The 17,728-nt window shown below is 56.3% G+C and overlaps 1 protein-coding gene across 6 annotated transcripts; it reads left to right on the top strand.

Annotated features, from left to right (window-relative positions):
* Positions 1–853: 853 nt before the first annotated feature.
* MEAF6 (MYST/Esa1 associated factor 6) lies at positions 854–8,068 on the top strand. Of its 6 annotated transcripts, none has more exons than XR_012463616.1 (8): positions 862–975; positions 1,113–1,228; positions 1,331–1,418; positions 1,932–1,977; positions 2,584–2,776; positions 6,046–6,103; positions 6,739–6,772; positions 7,247–8,060. XR_012463616.1 is itself a non-coding variant. In XM_074161982.1 (8 exons), exons 1-8 carry the CDS (start codon positions 880–882, stop codon positions 7,253–7,255), a joined length of 612 nt encoding a protein of 203 aa, XP_074018083.1. In that variant the 3' UTR covers positions 7,256–8,059. The 6 variants fall into 6 exon arrangements, 5 of the variants coding, with proteins under 5 accessions (XP_074018086.1, XP_074018084.1, XP_074018087.1 ...); XM_074161982.1 differs by lacking the exon at positions 6,046–6,103 and adding an exon at positions 5,913–5,942 and having other exon boundaries at positions 880–975; positions 7,247–8,059; XM_074161983.1 differs by lacking the exon at positions 6,046–6,103 and having other exon boundaries at positions 857–975; positions 7,247–8,068.
* The last annotated feature ends 9,660 nt before the right edge of the window (positions 8,069–17,728 follow it).

Genomic DNA, 17,728 nt, shown 5'->3' with positions numbered 1-17,728 from the left:
AAGCACCCCCATCTTGTGTATTTTTGGGCGTCTTCTCCCCACGGTTTGCTTTATGGCATAAGAAATGTATATTTTCCACACTGTTTACTACTTTGCCTGGATGTTTGTTCTGTGGTCACCAGCTCTCCATACCTGCTGTGTATATATTTGTGTATACGGGTGGCGCATATTGTATACACGGGCTGGGACATTTATAGTGTAAATATGGGGCATTGATGTAGGTTTTCAAAAGGCCGGTAGAATGAGTTTTGACTGGGAGGATCTCCTTTATATATACTCTCGGGGTTTTTAAATAAAGAATTTGTAAATTTAGCCCTAATTACTTTAGTTGTAATATTTTTCTAGCATCCCCTTTTTTCCCTTTAAGTTCCTTGACACGGATGACCTTTCAGTGCTCATTTCGGTATTGAGGACACCAAATAACTTTTAAAAATAAATAAAAGCAGGGGATTGGTGTCGGGGGGGTGTGTGTGTGTGTGTGTCTCCGCACCCCGTGCGGTGGGTGCCCTGGGGGGGGGGGGGGTAACTGGCCCCTCCGCCCGCGCCGCCGAGCGTTTGGACCAACGGAGTTTGGGGAAGCTAAAAAGGGTTTGAATCGGGCAAACGGACCCGGAGTTGAAGTGCCCGGTTCTGAACGTGCTGTTCCCCGGAGGCGCGGGGTCTCCGGGACGCCGGGGCCGGCGGCACCCCCGCAGCGGGCCGGGGCCGGGGGCGGGCTCGCCCCCCGCTGCACCGGGACGGCGGGGCGGCCTTGCGGCGCGGCGGGGCGGTCCCGGGCGGGCGGAGCGGCGGGGCCGGGCTCGGCGCTGCCCCCGGCGGCTCCTCCCGGCAGCGCAGCCGCCGCCCCGCCCCGCCCGGCCCGCGCAGGCCGCCGCCGCCATGGCCGCGCTGCACGCCAAGGCCGGCGGCCCCCCGCAGATCCCCGACACCCGCCGGGAGCTGGCCGAGCTGGTGAAGCGCAAGCAGGAGCTGGCGGTGAGCGGCGGGGCCGGGCGGGCGGCGGGGCCGGGGCCGGGGCCGGGGCGGGCGGCGGCGGGGCCTGGGCCGCGGGCGGGCGGCGGGGCCTGCGCTCGGGGCCGGGCCCGCTCCATGCGCCGCGCTGTGCCCGGCAGGAGACGCTGGCCAACCTGGAGCGGCAGATCTATGCCTTCGAGGGCAGCTACCTGGAGGACACGCAGATGTACGGGAACATCATCCGCGGCTGGGACCGGTACCTCACCAACCAGAAGTGAGTCCCGGGGCCGGCCCCGTCGCCCGGCCCGGCCCCCGCCCCCGCCGTGCCCCCGCCATGCCGCCCCTCTGCCTGTCTGTCTGTCTGTCTCTGCCTCAGGAACTCCAACAGCAAAAACGACCGGAGGAACCGCAAGTTCAAGGAGGCCGAGCGGCTCTTCAGCAAGTCCTCTGTCACCTCGGCAGCGGTGGGTGCCGGGACGGGCCCCGGCGGGGCCCCGCGGACCTCCCTGTCCCCATTCCCTGATCCCGTCCCTGTCTCCCTTCGCGTCTCCCTGTCCCCCTCCATGTCCCCATCCCCTGCCCTTGGTGCCCCTTGGGGCAGCAGGTCCCGTGGTGGCCACCCCGGCTCCTGCATGGCCAGGTTTCCATTTAAGCTCCTGCACCTGCCTGATCCCCCCCAGCCCGAGCATCTTCCTCCCCATCGCAGCCCCTTTCAGAAACCCTTTTCCCGGTGCCTGGCGAGGCGGAAGGGAAACGCAGGCGAGAGCCACCCGTGCCGCACGCTTGTCACTGCCACCCCTGGCTTTTTCCTTGCGCTCCCAGCCCCGTTCCGCAGTGCCGTGCTGGTGCTAGGGCAGAAGCTCTTTCGGGCAAAGGCCTGATGTGTCTTTCTCTGTGGGGTGTTCTCTGTGTTTGTGAATGTTTGGAAAGCGGTGAGCGAGTTCCTGCTTTCCCTAACGTCCCTTTCGGTTTTCCAGGCGGTCAGTGCATTAGCTGGAGTTCAGGACCAGCTCATTGAGAAGCGTAAGTCATTTCTTCATTTCTCTCAGAATTTGGGAAGAGCTACACTGCTCCCCACAGCTCAGCTCTGTCTCCGGTGGTCGGGATCACTGCTGCACTCGCTGCTCCCCGTCCCGGCGCCTGCGGTGGCTGCTCTGCGGCTGCTCCCTGGTGCTCCCGGCACAAGGCAGCACCACAGCACTGTGAGAAGCAGGATTAAAGTTGAGCTTCCTTTCTCAAGCAAACTTTTATGCTCAATGAGAGTTTATTGTGCATAAAACTTATTTAAGTGGATTTGGTGCCCTGAGGGGAAAGAGGCTGGAAGGGCTGAGGCGTTTGTGTGTGTCAGCTCCAAGTGACGTGGGGAGGAGCCATGTGCTTTCAGGATATTTAAAAATGTTTCTTTAACCAATACCGAAGCAGATGCAGTTCTAGTGTGCTCCAGTCGCTGAGGAGGTTTAGCTGCTGCCCTCCAGAAGCATTTCTCAGATTCTCTCATTAGCTCCCAGAGCGGTGAGGCTCCTCCTGTCCCTGCTGCTCCGGGTACCGTTGCTGGGCTGTGCTGGGGCAGCCTGGGCTGGGAGCTGGGAGGGGTAACGGCGGTGCTGCTCTGTGTATGTCCTGCTCTAGGGGAGCCTGGCAGCGGCACGGAAAGTGACACTTCTCCAGACTTCCACAATCAGGAGAACGAGCCCAGCCAGGAGGATGCTGAAGAGCTGGATGGGTCTGTGCAGGGGGTGAAACCCCAGAAAGCTGCTTCCTCTACTTCTTCTGGGAGCCACCACAGCAGCCACAAAAAACGGAAGAACAAAAATCGGCACAGGTTAGTGGTACCAGCAGCCTTCTCCTCCTGCCCTCTGGATGGGCAGCTCTTGCTGAGCTTACTTCATTATGTGTAGAATATTTAATAACTTCATTATTGTTAGAATGACAAGCAGCTTGGATCATTTGGTTTGGTAATTCCTCTGGGTTTTAGTTGTACACATCCCATAGCATTCCTCAGGACCCCACTGCCCCCCAGAGGGAAGGTGGCTGGGAGGGTCCGGGAGCAGTCGGCACGCACAGGATGCCGGCTCCGGCTCTGGTGGGGCTGGGCTCCCCCCGGCCTTTGCGGCTCTCCTGCCTGCCCAGGAGAATAAACCCAGCTTCCCTCCAGCAGGGGAGGGTCGCAGTCCTGGCCCCTGTGCTTGCTTCTTGGTTTCTGGACAACCAAGTAAGGCAGGAATGTCAGTACTTTCTTTGGGAAAGAAGGGTGAAAAAGCAAATTGGAAGGTTTTGGGGGTTGTGGCCACTCTTTGCTAGGGTTCCCACTCCCCAAGCCCTTTCAGTGTCCCAAACTGCATCTCTTCTGCTCCTGGCACAGCGGACTGGCTTGGTCACGTTCACCTCAAAGTGTTTGTGATTCAACTGGCTCGGAATTCCTGTGAACCAAACCTTCCCTGGACTCTTCATGGCTGAATTTGGGTGACCGGTTCTGCCCTTCCAGGCGCCCCCAGGACGCGGGGCAGCATGGTGGCCTCACGGCTCAGAAATCTGGGATAAAGTCCCAGCTGTACCAGGCCACTGGCTCTCCACCGGCCACCTAACGCTGCTGTTTATAGCCATGGCCCGGTGACCCCAGCAGAGCTGGCCTGTCCAGAGTGCGGTGGGGCACGGTGGAGCCAGGCCCTTCGCAGAAAGGAACGTGGGAATCCCTACTTTTGGAAAGAGGGGACATTTACTGAACTGCCCCTCTCTGGGATTGCTGGAACTGGTACTTGGAGATTATTAGAAGTAAAGGAGCTTTTAAAAAATGAAATGTTCCTGCCAGCGTTGGGCTCGTTGGCTTTGTGTATGGCTGGGCTTTTGGGGGCCCTTCTCATACAATTAGAAAAGAGAAATGTTTTAAAGACCAGTGGTAAAACTTTACCGAGGTTGCTGAGGAGGGGCTGGTTTGGGAGGTGCAGAGGTAGGTACAGTGCCTGAAAAATGCCTAACTCCTTTTTCTCCTTCACTAGGCTTTGAGTCATTAGCATGTCTTTAATTCTTAGATCAGAATTTTCTTCCTCCAGCGGCCTTAATTGGGCCAACACTGGGCAGTACTGGTTGACCCTTTGGTTCCTCAGGAGCTGCGTTCCAAAGCAGCTCAAAACTCTCTTTTTTGCCTGTAGACACAGTTGGAAAGAAGTTCAGGAATAACACAAGACACTACGTCTGTAAGCAAGTTCAGAGAAACAATTTGTAAAACTGAAGTACAGCTTAAGAAAATTGCTATTTCAAACAAATTCTAAAGTATTCTCCGCGAGACATGCCTGGAGAGCACCGTGACGCTGCAGCTGCAGGGGGTGCCGTCCGGGCGCTGTAAATAACATCCCTTCTTTCACTCCGGGACACAACCCGAACGTTAGCACCAGGAGTCGGGAAGAAACTGCCCCACTGACAGGTTGTTGCTTTGGGGTGTCTTCTGCGTTCCCTCCAGGGAAGCAGCTGGTGGTGGCTGCTCCTGGGGACGATACTGGACACGAGGAGCCCTGGCTCGACCCGGTAACGGCAGCTCTTCTCCTCCCAGAGAGACGGCGGCGGAGCTGCAGCATGGAGGGGCTTCTGCAGTTAGTAATGGGCTGCTCTGTAAAGCTTAGCCTGGCCAGGTAGATAATTAAGTTTGTCTGTAATAAAAACTACGTTAAAATTGTGATTGCTGTTCCTGACTGTCCCCTGAATTCTGGCAGAAAAGACCAAACCATTTTCAAGTCTAGTAGGTTAAACAAACCAAACAACAAACCAGTCCCCGGCCACCAAAACACAGCTTAGTGCTGGAACCCGCTGCAGCCCAGAGCGCTCCCTGGGAAGAGACCTCCCTGGCTGCTGCTTGAGTGTCACGGAATGAAAAAAAAAAAGAGAAAAATAAAAGAAACACTGGCATTTCCTTTTGATCAGAAGCTCTTCCGTTTGCCAGCCGTGCTCAAGGCGTGGGGAGGTGTTGGGAACAGGCACTTGACGCTGCCCTCATTCCGCTGGATTTTCTGCTTCATGTGCCACCGAGCGGTGCGGGAAGTTGGATTCAGAGTGGGCGGAACTGGTGTGAATGGGCAGAGTAACTGCAAACAGCTAAAACCAGAGAATCCGATGGAAGTCACAGTGTCGTCACTGAAGCCACCCTGTTCCCTCGAAGACCGCAGGAAGGCCAAGCTGATTATTTTCTGCGTGCTCAGCGATTTTCAGGGCTAAAAAGTGTTTCAGGGGAACACAGTGCTGTTTCCTCTTAGAAACTCAGTGCCGAAAAGCTGCTCCGTTACAGCTGATTTGATGATTAGTCCCTTCCAACAAATCCTGTTTTAGCTTTGGGACAGAACTGTTCCTGGAGCAGGTGCTGGAGACCAGGGAGGGAGGGATGCTGGGACAAGGCGAGTGTCACCAAATGCTAATTAGTGCTGGTCTAATGGCCGTGGTCTCTGTGTAGCTCCTGGAAAGGGTGTGAGTGTGAGGGGCCCTGTGTGTGTGTGTGCTGTAGGAGAATACTCCAAAGCTGCCCCCCCAGCTCTGTGCCTCCCCCCGCCTGCCCCAGCCCCGCTTTCCCGCAGTAACACCCCCCCGAGCCCCCGCTCTCTCACCACCCGCTCCCTGGTTCCTTGAGCAGCTCCGCTTTTCTCTGGGCCTGCAGGCTGGGCTGGCCTCCGACTGCCCAAGAGCTGCCTCTTTCAGCCTAAAGCCTCTAGAAATCCACTCTGCCTCTGCTCTAACACCTCTTTCTCCCAGAAATCCAGTTGGGGAGGGGGATTGCCCAGGCTGGAGAGCTCTTCTGCCCGGTTCTGGTTAAGAAATCTTAAGAACTTTATGGCATTTGAACACTGGCTTTATTATTTATTTTATTTTACTTTATTTTTTTAGTAATTTTGCTAGGGTGGCTAATCAACTAATTTATTTAATTCTTTAGTATATTAATTTCTATTGCTTTCTTCCTTTCAAATGCTGCCCCTCAGCCCGTCTGGCATGTTTGATTATGACTTTGAGTAAGTTTGACTTGAATTAGTACTTGTGCTGTGTTGTTAGTGTGTAGACACCGATGTGCCTTTTGAGACCTTTCTAACCCATAGTTTATCTGTTTAATTGTAGGTATGTATATTAGGTTAGGCTGGGAAGTTTTTTTTAAAAACAGAAAAGCGTGATGGAGGTAACATTTTATTTAATAACTTCAGCAAAATTAAATTAACTTCACTCTTCTTTACCTTTCTGTTTCATTTTTAAATAGATAAACTTGTTAACTTAAAAACTTAGTTTAAAAACTGATTCTTCTGGCTTTGCTTCTTAAGGAGATTAGTGTAGACTTGGATATTTCCTTCTGGAAAAATGTAATGAACTTCAGTACCTTTGACTCTCGTAATCCCTGTCATCTTAAACTCCTGTCTCTATTGCGAGTAAATAACCATAAATGACTGTTACCGCTCTGTCTGAATAACCCCCGTGGCACAGTTGCACTAATAACGAATTAACATAGAGCATGCCTATTTAACCTTAGTCCTGTATGCTGCATAACTGCCCTGTGATTTTCATTATGAGCCTTTATTAACTCTTTTTTGGCGTGGACGGAATATGCATTTTGGCAAATAGTAAAGAATCCACCCTCCGTCTGCGCTGCTCTTGCCCAGTAACGCTGGGGCAGGGACTGGGCTCAGCCCACTGAGAATGTGGATTGCATTAACCAAATAGTCTCTGTTGTAGCCTGTGCCATGTGCAGTAGCTGGTTCTTTGAACTCTAGTCGGTTTCGTGTATTGAAATGGACATTTCTCTTATCTTTCCAACCACAGGATTGATCTCAAGTTAAACAAAAAGCCAAGAGCCGTAAGTATCAGCGCTCTGCATTGTTTTCATTGCTGCCTGTAGTGGCTGACTGACTCCTAGCCTTAAAAAGCCTCCCTCTGCTGTAATTTAAGATCTTATTTTCATGGTTGAGGAATATCATGGTGTGAAATGAGATTGTCTTGTGCGTTTAATGAGAAATAAGCCCAGGTGGGCTTGTTCCGAAGCTGGGTCACAGTTAAGTCCTGTGCACTTTCTATGAAAATAGCTGGTTTGCGTCCTGTTACCTTGGATCTGGAGCATTAAAAGCATCTGGTTTTGGTTGATGTGTTCTTGAACTAAGGTTTTGAAGGGTCCTTTCTTTTGAATGTTTAGCTCCAAGAAAAGTATCTCAGTTTTCTGTTTTGCCTGCAAGTAATGGTATGTAGAAGTGAGAGAAGGCTGAGAATCCCAGCTCTGCCAGCAGAACTGGAAGCAGCAGGATCTCAGTGTGCCCGTCCTCTCCTCTCTCTGCAGGACTACTAGGCTCATCAGCGCTGATGCTTCTGGCATTTAGGTCTGCGTGAATCCCCGCTGAGAAAACTGCCCGTCGAGTGGATGAGCACGACGGCAGCTCTGGCCACACGTCGGCCGCCGGGAGTGGCTCACCCTAAAGAACTCACGTGGGGAGAAAACCTCGGACCGTGTTCTTTGCATCATTTTTAAACCACCTGAGTTGCAGGAAGACTAAGGTGTAGGTGTAGTTGTAGTCGTAGTCCTGAATTCCTGGCTATCCTGGGCTTCCACCTCAGTCGGGAGCTCCTTAAAACGGGCTGATCTTGCTGCTGCCCCTCCCGTCGCCTGCGGACCCACGGAGTGGGGGTTCGTGTCCCACTGGAACTGGGGTGTGACCCAGTGTGTCCCATCTGTGTTGTAAGACTTAGCTGATACTTAGCTTTGTAGTTTTGGGTTTGGTTTGGGGTTTTTTTGTTGTTTTTGTTTTGTTTTGTTTTGTTTTTGTTTTAAAAACCAAAGTGTATAGTTAACAATTTGACTTTTGGTTTCTTTGTTTTAATCCATGTAGAGTGGAAAGTTCTTCATTTTGTGGAACAGCTCTTTTTGATTTTCACTCAAGCAGAGAAAGTGGTGAATAACCCTTTTCTCTAATTTTATAAACACCATCCCCTAAAATTTACGCAGTATCTAACGATGCAGGGACGGCTGGAGCTCAAAGCCATCTTGCTCTTTGCGATCTTTGAGGTTGGGTGGATTCTCTTTTTAATACAAACGTCTGTCATTTGTACATAAACAATAAAGTTACATGTTTGTCTTCTCACGTTTTGTTCAGTCCAAAATGTGACTCCTGGTGCTTTTTATTCTCCATTGGCTTTACGAGGACGTGGCTGGAATTGGTGCACTTTGGGGTCGTGGCTGTTCCTTGTCTCCCGCCCCACGGGAGGTGGCCGTTGTTTGTGTTCCCCTGCTGTAGGTGACGCTGAGCACTCGGAAGCGTGGCCAGGCCCCGATCTCCAGCCGCATTCGGCTCCTCCCATTCCAGGCGCGACTGGGATGGAAGTTGGTTCTTGCTGAGGGTGGGGGATGCCCCGAGATGGGGGGGGGCAGTCGGGGCTGTCATGGGGGGAGCACACACAGGGTGAGGGGTGGGCGCTCGGCACGGCCAGGATCCCAGCGCTGATGTTGGAATCAGCTCTGCTTTTCCCAAGGCAGTAAATAGCCCTCGTTACTGGCGTCATAAGGCCTTTGCGTGTGCTTGTGAGAGCTCAGAGCTGTCCTGCCTCTGTGTGTTCTCAGTTACAGAGGTTAAATACGGGGGGGGTGGAAGATCTAGGAAATAAACTCCTAAAAGGCCTTGCTTTTCCACAGCTCTGGAAAAAGGAACTCTTAGCCCATGGCTTTTGATTACTCGGCCTTGGTACAAAAGCAGTTTTTCTCCCACGGCTGCTGTTCCAAAGCAGGAATTGCAAGAGCACCTGAACTTCAGAGGGTAAAAATCTTTGCTGCAGCACTTTGACCTGGAGCAAAGCTGCCCAAGCCCTTCGGCCAGAACGTTTGCCTGCAGAGAAACGGCAAAGGGCTGGTGGAGCTGAGTCCTGTGTGTTCAGACGTGTTTTGTGGCACAGCATCAATCATCAGCTCCACTTTCCCTGTGACACACATCGGGGTGCTGTGGGGACAAGGGGAAAACATAACCTTTCCTGCCTCTGGCAGTGTTTGTCACTAAAGGAAGGGGACAGCCTGTTCGGATTGAGGACAGTGATGGCAGCAGCCCCGGGAGGCAGCGCATTGATCAGGGCAGAAAGCTGAATGGCAAATGCTCCCTTCAGATAAAGGCACCTCGTTCTGCTGATCCGCGGCTCTTCCCCGCCCCAGGTCCCGCTGACCGGCCATGGCCCTTTGGCTGCCCTGGGGCAGGGGAGCTGAAGAGGCCACGGGCCCCATGTGCTCTGTCCCACCAGAGGTATCCGTCCCTGTCCCACAAACGAGCACTGACGGCCACAGCTCTGCAGCTCCAGCGTCCCTGCAGGGTTACCCTAAGGCTGGGGGGACAGTGTGCAGGGTCTCTGATGGCTTTGGGAACAAACACCATCACCGATGAGAGGCTGTGAGGCCGGTGCTGGAGTCTGACTCCGGCAGCTGTGCCTATGACTTCTATTTTTATCCCCAAACTGCCAGAGTGACTAAAGATCCCCAGGAGAGGCAGTGCCTGCCCTTGGACACAGGAGTCAGACTTTTTCCTAAATGCCAATGAAAGCTAAAAGTAGTAGTTAAAAATAAATCACAGCTCATTTTCTTGCAGAAGGTGAATCCTGAGCCGAGCAAATGAGGGGTGGCAGAGCAGCAACTGTCCTTATGGCCACCAAAGGTGGAGCAGAAACACTAATCCCCTGCACAGCCTCGTCACCAAGAGGATTAGGCAGGAGTTTATCGAGCCCAGGGCAGTGGCCGAGTGGAGCTGACGTGGGGCAGGAGGAGCAGCTGCCGCCGGGGAGGGTCCGCGTGTGGCCCAGTGCCGGGTAAGGGGCAGAGCCAGGGGGGAGCTGGTGTCCCCGCTGGGCACGTGTCCCCCGCGCCGGGATCTGGCCCCACAAACGCTCACCTTCTCTTTGGCGAGGCTGGCCCTCGGCGAGCGGGCTGGACGCTGGTGGGTGGTGGAGCACTCCATGTCCCTCGGGTGCGCCCAGCGCAGTGGGTGAGCGAGGCGGCAGCTCCCGGGGGTGCAGGCACGTCACCACTCTGTCTCCTGGTCCACAGGGTGCCCATGGGCAGGCAGCGGGGCCCGCGGGGGCCGAGATGGAGGCAGCTCCTGCATGCCGGGTGCTGGTGGCTCCTGTCGCTCTCTGGGACGGCGCTCCAGGGGCTGCGGTGGCTCTGGAGGCTGGCGTGGGTCAGTACCACCGGGTCCCTTCCCCAAGGCCCTTCACGTGTTCGCATCAGCCCCAAATGTGGCACGTGTCCAGACCCAGGGATTGGGGCATGGGGTGGGGGCACTGCTGGGGCTCCATCGCCCATCCTGGTGGTGCTGGGGCTGCAGGGTCAGTGTCAGCACCCCATCCAGCAGCACGGCTCGGGGATCGGGACGCTCATCCTCAGGGTTGGCTCTTGGCTCGAGGCAGAGTCTGGTTCTGCCCAGGAAGAGCTCTGGGGATGTGGGGACATTGCTCTGGGCTCTGCGCTCCCTGGGGCGGGTTTGCGTCCACCGTTCTCACCACACGGCCACCATCCTCTCCCCCAGTACCTGCTGATCTGCTACAAGAGCTGCTGGGACGGCGCCTTCCACGCCACCGAGGAGGTAACTCCCCAACGTGCCCCCACACCACGGGGTCTGCGGAGCTCTCTGACCCCTGGGATATGGCTGAGCCTGGTGACACGGTCTGTTGGGTGGCACCAGCGGGGCTGTAGGTCCCCAGGGCATGGCACAGGGGGGTTCCCCAGTCAGGGTTGGTGCCAGGGGCCACCTGGGCTCAGCTGCCCGTGGACGTGTCAGTCCCTGCTGTGCGTGGTGGCTTTCAGCTCAGCGTGGCGCTGCGGGGGAGGCTGGAAAGTGGCAGCGAGGGGAGTGAGGAGGAGGACGGGGACTCCATGTCTGCGCTGGAGCCTGGGCGGGCAGGTGGGTCCCCCACATGGCGTCGTGGGTTGTGGGGTGTCTCTGGAGCAGAGGGCAGGAGGGACGGTTGTCGCAGGGCGCTGGTGGGAGCTGAGCTGTGGTGCCAGGGCAGCGGCGGCGTGGCAGTGGCGCAGTGATGCCAGCGAGGCCGTGCTGGGGAGGCTGGAGGCGCTGGAGGCCGACGTCCGCTTCCTCTGCACCGAGCTGGGCGCCGAGAAGCTGCTGTGGAGCAGCCGGTTCCTGGAGCTGCTGCGGGAACAGCAAAGCCTGCGCCAGCGGGTGAGTCCCCTGTGGGACCCCCATACCCTCTGGTCGCCCATGGGCCCCCAGTCCCCTCTGATACCCCCCAACCCTCACCTCCCGCCCCAGCTGCAGGAGTACCCACGGCGGTGGGACAGTGGTGACAGCCCCGAGCTGCTGGGGGAAGCAGAGGACCAAAGTGCCAGTGGGAGCGAGGGAGAGAGCCCGGCAGGTAGCGGCTGGGGACTTGGGGGGCATGGGGCGACAGGGAGCCAGTGGTCGGGGAGGGGGGGGACCTGCCACCTGCAGCCAGAGTTGGGGATGGGGCAATGTGCTAAGCTCTGCCAGTGGGCAGCCCACCAGCTCCCACCTGGGCACTGGGCAGCACTGGTGGGCACTGGGAGGCACTTGGGAGGAGAGGATGCCAGGGAGGGCTCCCAGTCCTCTGCACCAGTTGCCACTGGGAGCCTGGCTGGGCACTCCCCCGCTTGGCAGAGCTCCAGCCATCGCTCCCCTCTCGCCCTTTTGCTCCGCTGAAGGTCGCCGGTGGATGGAGCCACCCTGGCAGCCACCCCCACGCCCAAGCGGCCTTTTGGGGCCAGTGGCTCCATGACAGGCAGAAAACGTAAGTGACAGTGTAAGCAGGGTGTTGGTGAGATGGGAAGGAGCCACATGTCCCTCCCTGCCCAGGCACAGCAGGACACAGGCCAGGAAGGCGCGGTCCCGGTCATGTTCCTGTGTCCCTGTATGTGCCTCCATCCCTCAGTGCCAGCCGGGCCCTGTCCCACCCTGCCCCATCCTGCCCTTTCAGCAGAACCACGCCATTTCCCAGAAGCAGGAACAGCCAGAGGCAGCTCAGGGCTGCCCAGGGCAGGTCACAGCCACCCCTTGCCTGGGGCTGACTGTGCCCTGGGCGGGTTTTCTCTGGTGGTGCCCAGCGAGGAGCACCTTCCTGATCTGCCGCAACTTGTCGGGAGCTTCCAGGAGCCAGGAGTAATGTCACCACCAGCTCCCAGTCACCTTGCACAAGCTGGAGACACTGGGGCCACAGACATTGCAAAACCCAACTGCCGCCCTGTTCACTTCCTCGTTGGCCAGAGAAGTCCCCTCCATCAGCAGCTCCGCACACGTGTTGCAACTCTCGGCCGGCTCCTTGTGACTGCACTCGGGGGGAACCAGCTCTCCTGGGGTGGCCGGGGGGCCCTCGTTCCCAGAGAACGGCTCAGCCAGGGATGCTGTGCCGCAGGAGCGGAGCAGGCTCAGGGCTGCTCCCACCCTGCCATGGGCTCCCCGCGGCCACCGCTCTGCTCTGTGAAATACAGGGGGACACTTTCCACATGGTGGTCTTTGCTTGGTCATTCCACCGCACAGCTCTTCAGGGAGGGGGTGCCAAGATGACCCAGTCAGGGAAGTGTTTGCTGCAGAGGTGACGGGTGCCGCGTGGGGGGGTGTGTGGCAGCAGCGCTGCCTGCCCCGGAGACAACCCTGCCTCGCGCAAACCAGCCGCTCCTTGCCAAGAGATGCGCAAACTCTCTCCATCGCTGCTCCCACTGCTCAAAACGTGTCTCGCCCCTTCCCTGCAGGCCCTGGCACTGCACTGTCCACCCCCGCTGGCTGCCCCCACCCTCGGCAGCAGTGACCCCACAAGTGTCTGGCACTTAATAACTCCCCAAAAGTGCCAGGCGGAGGGGGGATGGAGCTACTGGCTGTAGCCGCCCCTGAGAGAAGGCAGCTGCTGGTCCCGGGACACCTGCCCTGGGCCACGGGCAGCACAAGGCTCCTGCCCACGGGACTCACAGGCCCAGCTCGGTGGGAGCCCACGATGTCGCCACACACGTACACCAAGCCCCAAGGAGGGATCAAAGCGTTGGACAAATCCATGCCCAGGACTGCCCCCCTCACCCACCACACAGCCCGGCATCTTCCCCTGGACAGGCCAGAGGAAACCACCATTTCTCCTGCCCTCTCCCCGTCCGGCACCTGCTCTGGGCTGGAGTTTTCACTTGGTGTGATGCTCCACCAGTGGCCCTGCTGCTGGTGGTCGTGCTGCCCTGAGAACTGGCCCCCGGCACAAAGGCTTTTATGGGAATACTTTCATTCTGGTTGTGTTGCCAGCACCAGGCAGACGTGTCTGACGCTGCTTGGGAATTAACCCCTCAACGCTGCGGGACAATGCCACCACCCGGGCCTGCCACTGTCCCCAGGGCCCCGGAGAGCCCCCCAGAAACCATCCCCACAGCCCTGCAGAGCCTCCGGGAGCAGGGACCAGGGAGAGCTTGCTGCAGGGAGCAGGGATCGCTCCTCCCAACGTGCCCGTGCAGCACCCACACCGTCAGGGAACTGATGCAACGCAAACAACAGCCTGACTCATCCTGCACCGACACGGCTCTGGCATGGCCTTTGAGGTGGGACAGCCCCACGCTTCTCTGAAATACCAAAATCAATCAGGTCCTGCCAAATGGGCCACAGCCTCCCCTGCAGGAGCCACTGCGGCACCCGCGCAGAGGCCTCAGGGGCACCGGCCATGGGACAGGAGCTTACAGCCGTGTCCCGGCCCGGCTGCAGCCATCCATGGGCTGTGCTGGAAATGCCTCACAGCCTGGCTCTGGGAGCAGCCCAGCGACTGCCACCGAGGGGCTCAGGAGGTGGGGGTGAAGTCACGCAGCAGTCCCTGCTCCCCCCAGCTCTCCCCCCGGCGGGCAGCCCCCACGCAATAGCTGCGGGAACCTCTCCCTGGGCCCAGCCGCCATGCAAATCCTCCCGACCTATTGCTCAACCAGGCGCTGCAGTCACTCCAGAACATTTGTGCAATGCGGGCTCCGGGGGAGGCAGGGGGAGCTCGGGGCTGGTCCATGGCTTGGCCAGAAGGGCTGAGCCGGCTGCTGGCCCCGTTGCTGTGCAAGGGGCTCAGCTTTGCTCGGGGCAGCCTGCTCCGGGAGAAACAGAGACAGAGAAGAAGCACTTCTGCCACCCTCAGGCAACTCCATAAGGGAAAGCTTTCCACAGGAAAACCCTGGCCTTAGGGAGCACCAGGGTATTTAGGGCCTGAAGCCCAGGAAAGGCTGGTGCCAGGCAGAGAAGCCCAGGAAAGGCTGGAGGGCGAGCGCTGCCCGCGCCAGCAGCATTCAGTGTGCTCAGGACGCCTCTTCCTTTCTGCGGGGAGAGAAGCCGCCCTGCAGCCTCCCAGCGGGGGGAGAACAGCGGTTTGATGCTGAACCTGCTTCCTCGGGAGGTGGCCTGTCCCAGAGGGTGGCATCGCCACAGCCCCTGGGTGATCCCTCAAACTTGTGCAGCCCTTTTCCCACGGCCCGTATGAGAGCCTGGGGTCAGATTCCTGCCTCTGGAAACGCCTTAAAATGGTAGAGTTGAGATGGCCACATCCTGGAAATCCCCTGATGGGAGGAACCAGATGGTTCATATGAAAGTTCAGGGAGCGAGAAGGGCAAAGGCAGCCAGGGAGCAGCGAGCAAAGGCCCAAGAGCAGGCTGGCCCACAGGCACCGGGAGCCATAGCCCCACTGGGCTGGGATCAGGGGCTGCAGTGACCACCCAGTGTCCTTCCTGGGCCACCGACCACACAAGGGAAGGAGAGACGAGAACGCAGCAGTCTCTCCCCTGACCTCTGCCACAGCACAGCTTCCCCTTCCTTCCTTCCCCGAGTATAGATTTTAAAAAAAACAAATTAAAAAGCCAAGCTATCCCTCAGCACTGACCTCTGAAGGAGGGCTCTTCCCCTGTGGGTTCATCCTTTCGTTGTGCAATGGAAGCAGAGTCTTTCCTTTGATGATATTTACCTTTTCCATCTATTTCTTTGCCTTCCCCGTTGTGCCAGAAGAGACTGTTCTCTATCCCCAAAACACACCATTCCTCTTCACAAGCACCCCCGCTCACCCTCCTCACTTCCACATCAAAGTTTTTCCTCCCCTGACCCACCCTCCCTGGGTCCCTTCACACCACCTCGCTCTTCTGGGGAGGACACAGCCACAGCCACCTCCTCCTGCTGAGAGCAGGCACCTGGCTCCAGCAGGGACCTCAGGAGATGATGGTGAGAGTGACTGGACCACTGCCGGAGGGGGACAGATGGCACCCTGGGTTTGGGAGCAAGGAGCTGGCAGTGGATGGGCTCAGCAGCAGTTTTGCAGAGCTCCTGGCCGTTGAGACAGCTCCTGTTGGCCCCACCACCCAACAGAACAGCCTTGGGCCATCTCAACAGCTCTCTTTCCCCTTCCCATGGATGTGCACTTTCCAGGAGCCTTCTGCACCCTGATCTCCAGCTCAGCCTGGGATCTCCCCCTCTCGAGGGGAGCAGCAGCCGTTCCTCACCCTGTTGGGGTAGGAAACGCTGCTGGGAGAGGAGCCAGGGGCTGAGCACAGGGCTTCACCCCTGCACAGGGCAACAGGATGGCGGCAGAGGAACCCCGCGGCAGCATGGGGACCTTTCAACAGCGCCTGCATGTGACCTCCTTAACTCTAGCAGATCAGAGCCGACAGGAAGATCTAACCTGGTTTAGATGGATAAGATACACGGTGCAAACACACAGCAGCCGTGACAGGCCCTCCCTCCGCCGTGCCCCGAGGAAGTGGTGAGCCACAGGATGCATCGTGAAATTTCCACAATAAGATCAGGGTGAGCGCAGCAGCCCGGGGTGGGCGCAGGGAGGCAGCTCCTCTGACTCAGTGCAGGGACAAATCTGCAGCAGGGACAGTTCTGATCAGCATTTCCCACCTTCCCCATCTCCTGGGCACAGCAGGGAACGGGCCCAGAAGAATGCGGGACACAGGAGACAGTGGTACTTACACTCGGAGGATGCTCCAGAGGCAGGAGGTACAGGTTCACTCACGCAGGACCCTCGTCTGAGAGAATGAGAGAATCCAGAGAGAGAGCGGCTAGGTTTGGGCTGAGTTTCCTGGGTGGCACAGCAGGACACATCGCTGCCGTTTGTGGGAATAATTTTGACCAGATCTGTGTTAGGGACTGACCCTCCCAAATCAATCTGTGCCGCCAGGACTGTCACTGCAGAAAGTGACATCATAACCAAGCTCTTCCCTTCCTCGTTATGGTAATGAACCTCTGCTTCTGCACCAATCCCTTCAGGTGTATCAGTCCAGCTTCGATAGAAATGAAAATTAACATTCCCCAACATCTAAACTAAAATTATCTAGTAATGTATTTTACTGGAAGACCAGCCTTAAAATCCTGCAGCATTTTTCAACTACAGACTCCACGACAAACAGCAGAAAAGTCTTCACCTGGTTAAAAGGTCTGATCACATCTGTCACACATCACTCAGTGCCCTCCCCGTCAAGACCCATCGCACACACACAGAGCTGGGTCACTTCCGACACTCAGGAGCGTTCCTCTCCCACAGCCAATAAGTGACCTTTCAGACTCTGACGTTCAGATTTGTTTTTTGAAACAAAGCACTATCTCCAGGAGCACCTGCTTCCCTTGTTTTTGATTAACTAGAAAGTCACTGCCCTATATTAAATTAACAACACAAATTTGAATAAAGACCATAAAGTTATTTAACAAGTCAGATAAGAACACGCTGTTGTGCAGGTGGGAGGGGAGGATCCTCATTCAGAAATGTGAGCGTTGATACTGCTACTGCATTCCCTTCCCAGTTCATAACAAAGCTTTAGAGCAACGTCTTGACATGTTATGCTCAGCGCATTATCCCATTGCCATGCTCGGCCTCTGACAGAGGTACTGTGTAACTGGATAAAACGTGTATTTACCTCCAGCCTGGACTGTGGAACCGCCCATGAAAACTGAAGCACAGCCCGCACTATTTATTCCAAAATAATTATGAGTGAACTATTCATTAGCACCCGAACACCCCCCACCACTGCGGTCAGAGCTGGGTGCCAGCACCTCCTGCCTCAGGGCACCTGGGCCACCAGTGCCTCCCCAGTGCAGCGAGACTGCGGTGATGCCAGTGAACAGCAGACAGGGACACACTTATCAGCTACAGCAAGTCGGGTTTTTGAGCTGTCACACTGCACCAACCGGCACGGCACCAGCCCGCTGCTGCCACTGCACACGGAGATCTCGGACTGGAGAGGAACCCCCGGGAGGAAGGACCATTTCCCTGACCTTCCTGCAAAGACAGCCAAAATAGTGAATGGTCTTCCAAAGAGCCACCAGAGACCAAGTAATTTAACTGGGCAGTTTTTATTCATATAACACAAGTTCTTACTTCGCCGTGGCTTTTACACAGCTGCCTCCATTCGGTACATAAACTATACACTGCACAGCAATACACAGAGCTCAGTAAAAAGTCAGCTTGTGAGTACAAAATGTTAGTCTTCCGATTGCAAGAGAAGCAGCAGATACCAGAATTGCACCAGAAAAACAATACACACCACGCCAAGTAACACAATGGCTGAGTCGAGAACCGAACTAATTAAAACCAGCAGCAAGTTGCTGGACAATAACATTAAAAACCATTTTTCCTGTAATTTACAAATATGCAAAGTATCAGGTTACTTAAAATTAAGAAGCATTTTGCTTACTAACATGAAACATTACTAATTTGTAATGTATCATAATTAACCAGGCATACAGGTTTCTGTGTCCCTGTGGTTTTACGGCACATGGTGCCACTCTGGGTAGGTCACGCCTCGGACAGTCAGAGGGAAGAACAGCGAGAG

This window comes from Numenius arquata, chromosome 21 (genome assembly GCF_964106895.1).
Source record: "Numenius arquata chromosome 21, bNumArq3.hap1.1, whole genome shotgun sequence".
NCBI lineage: Eukaryota > Metazoa > Chordata > Aves > Charadriiformes > Scolopacidae > Numenius > Numenius arquata.
The sequence above is the reverse complement of the archived record's forward strand: the minus strand, read 5'-3'. Positions and strand labels throughout refer to the sequence as shown.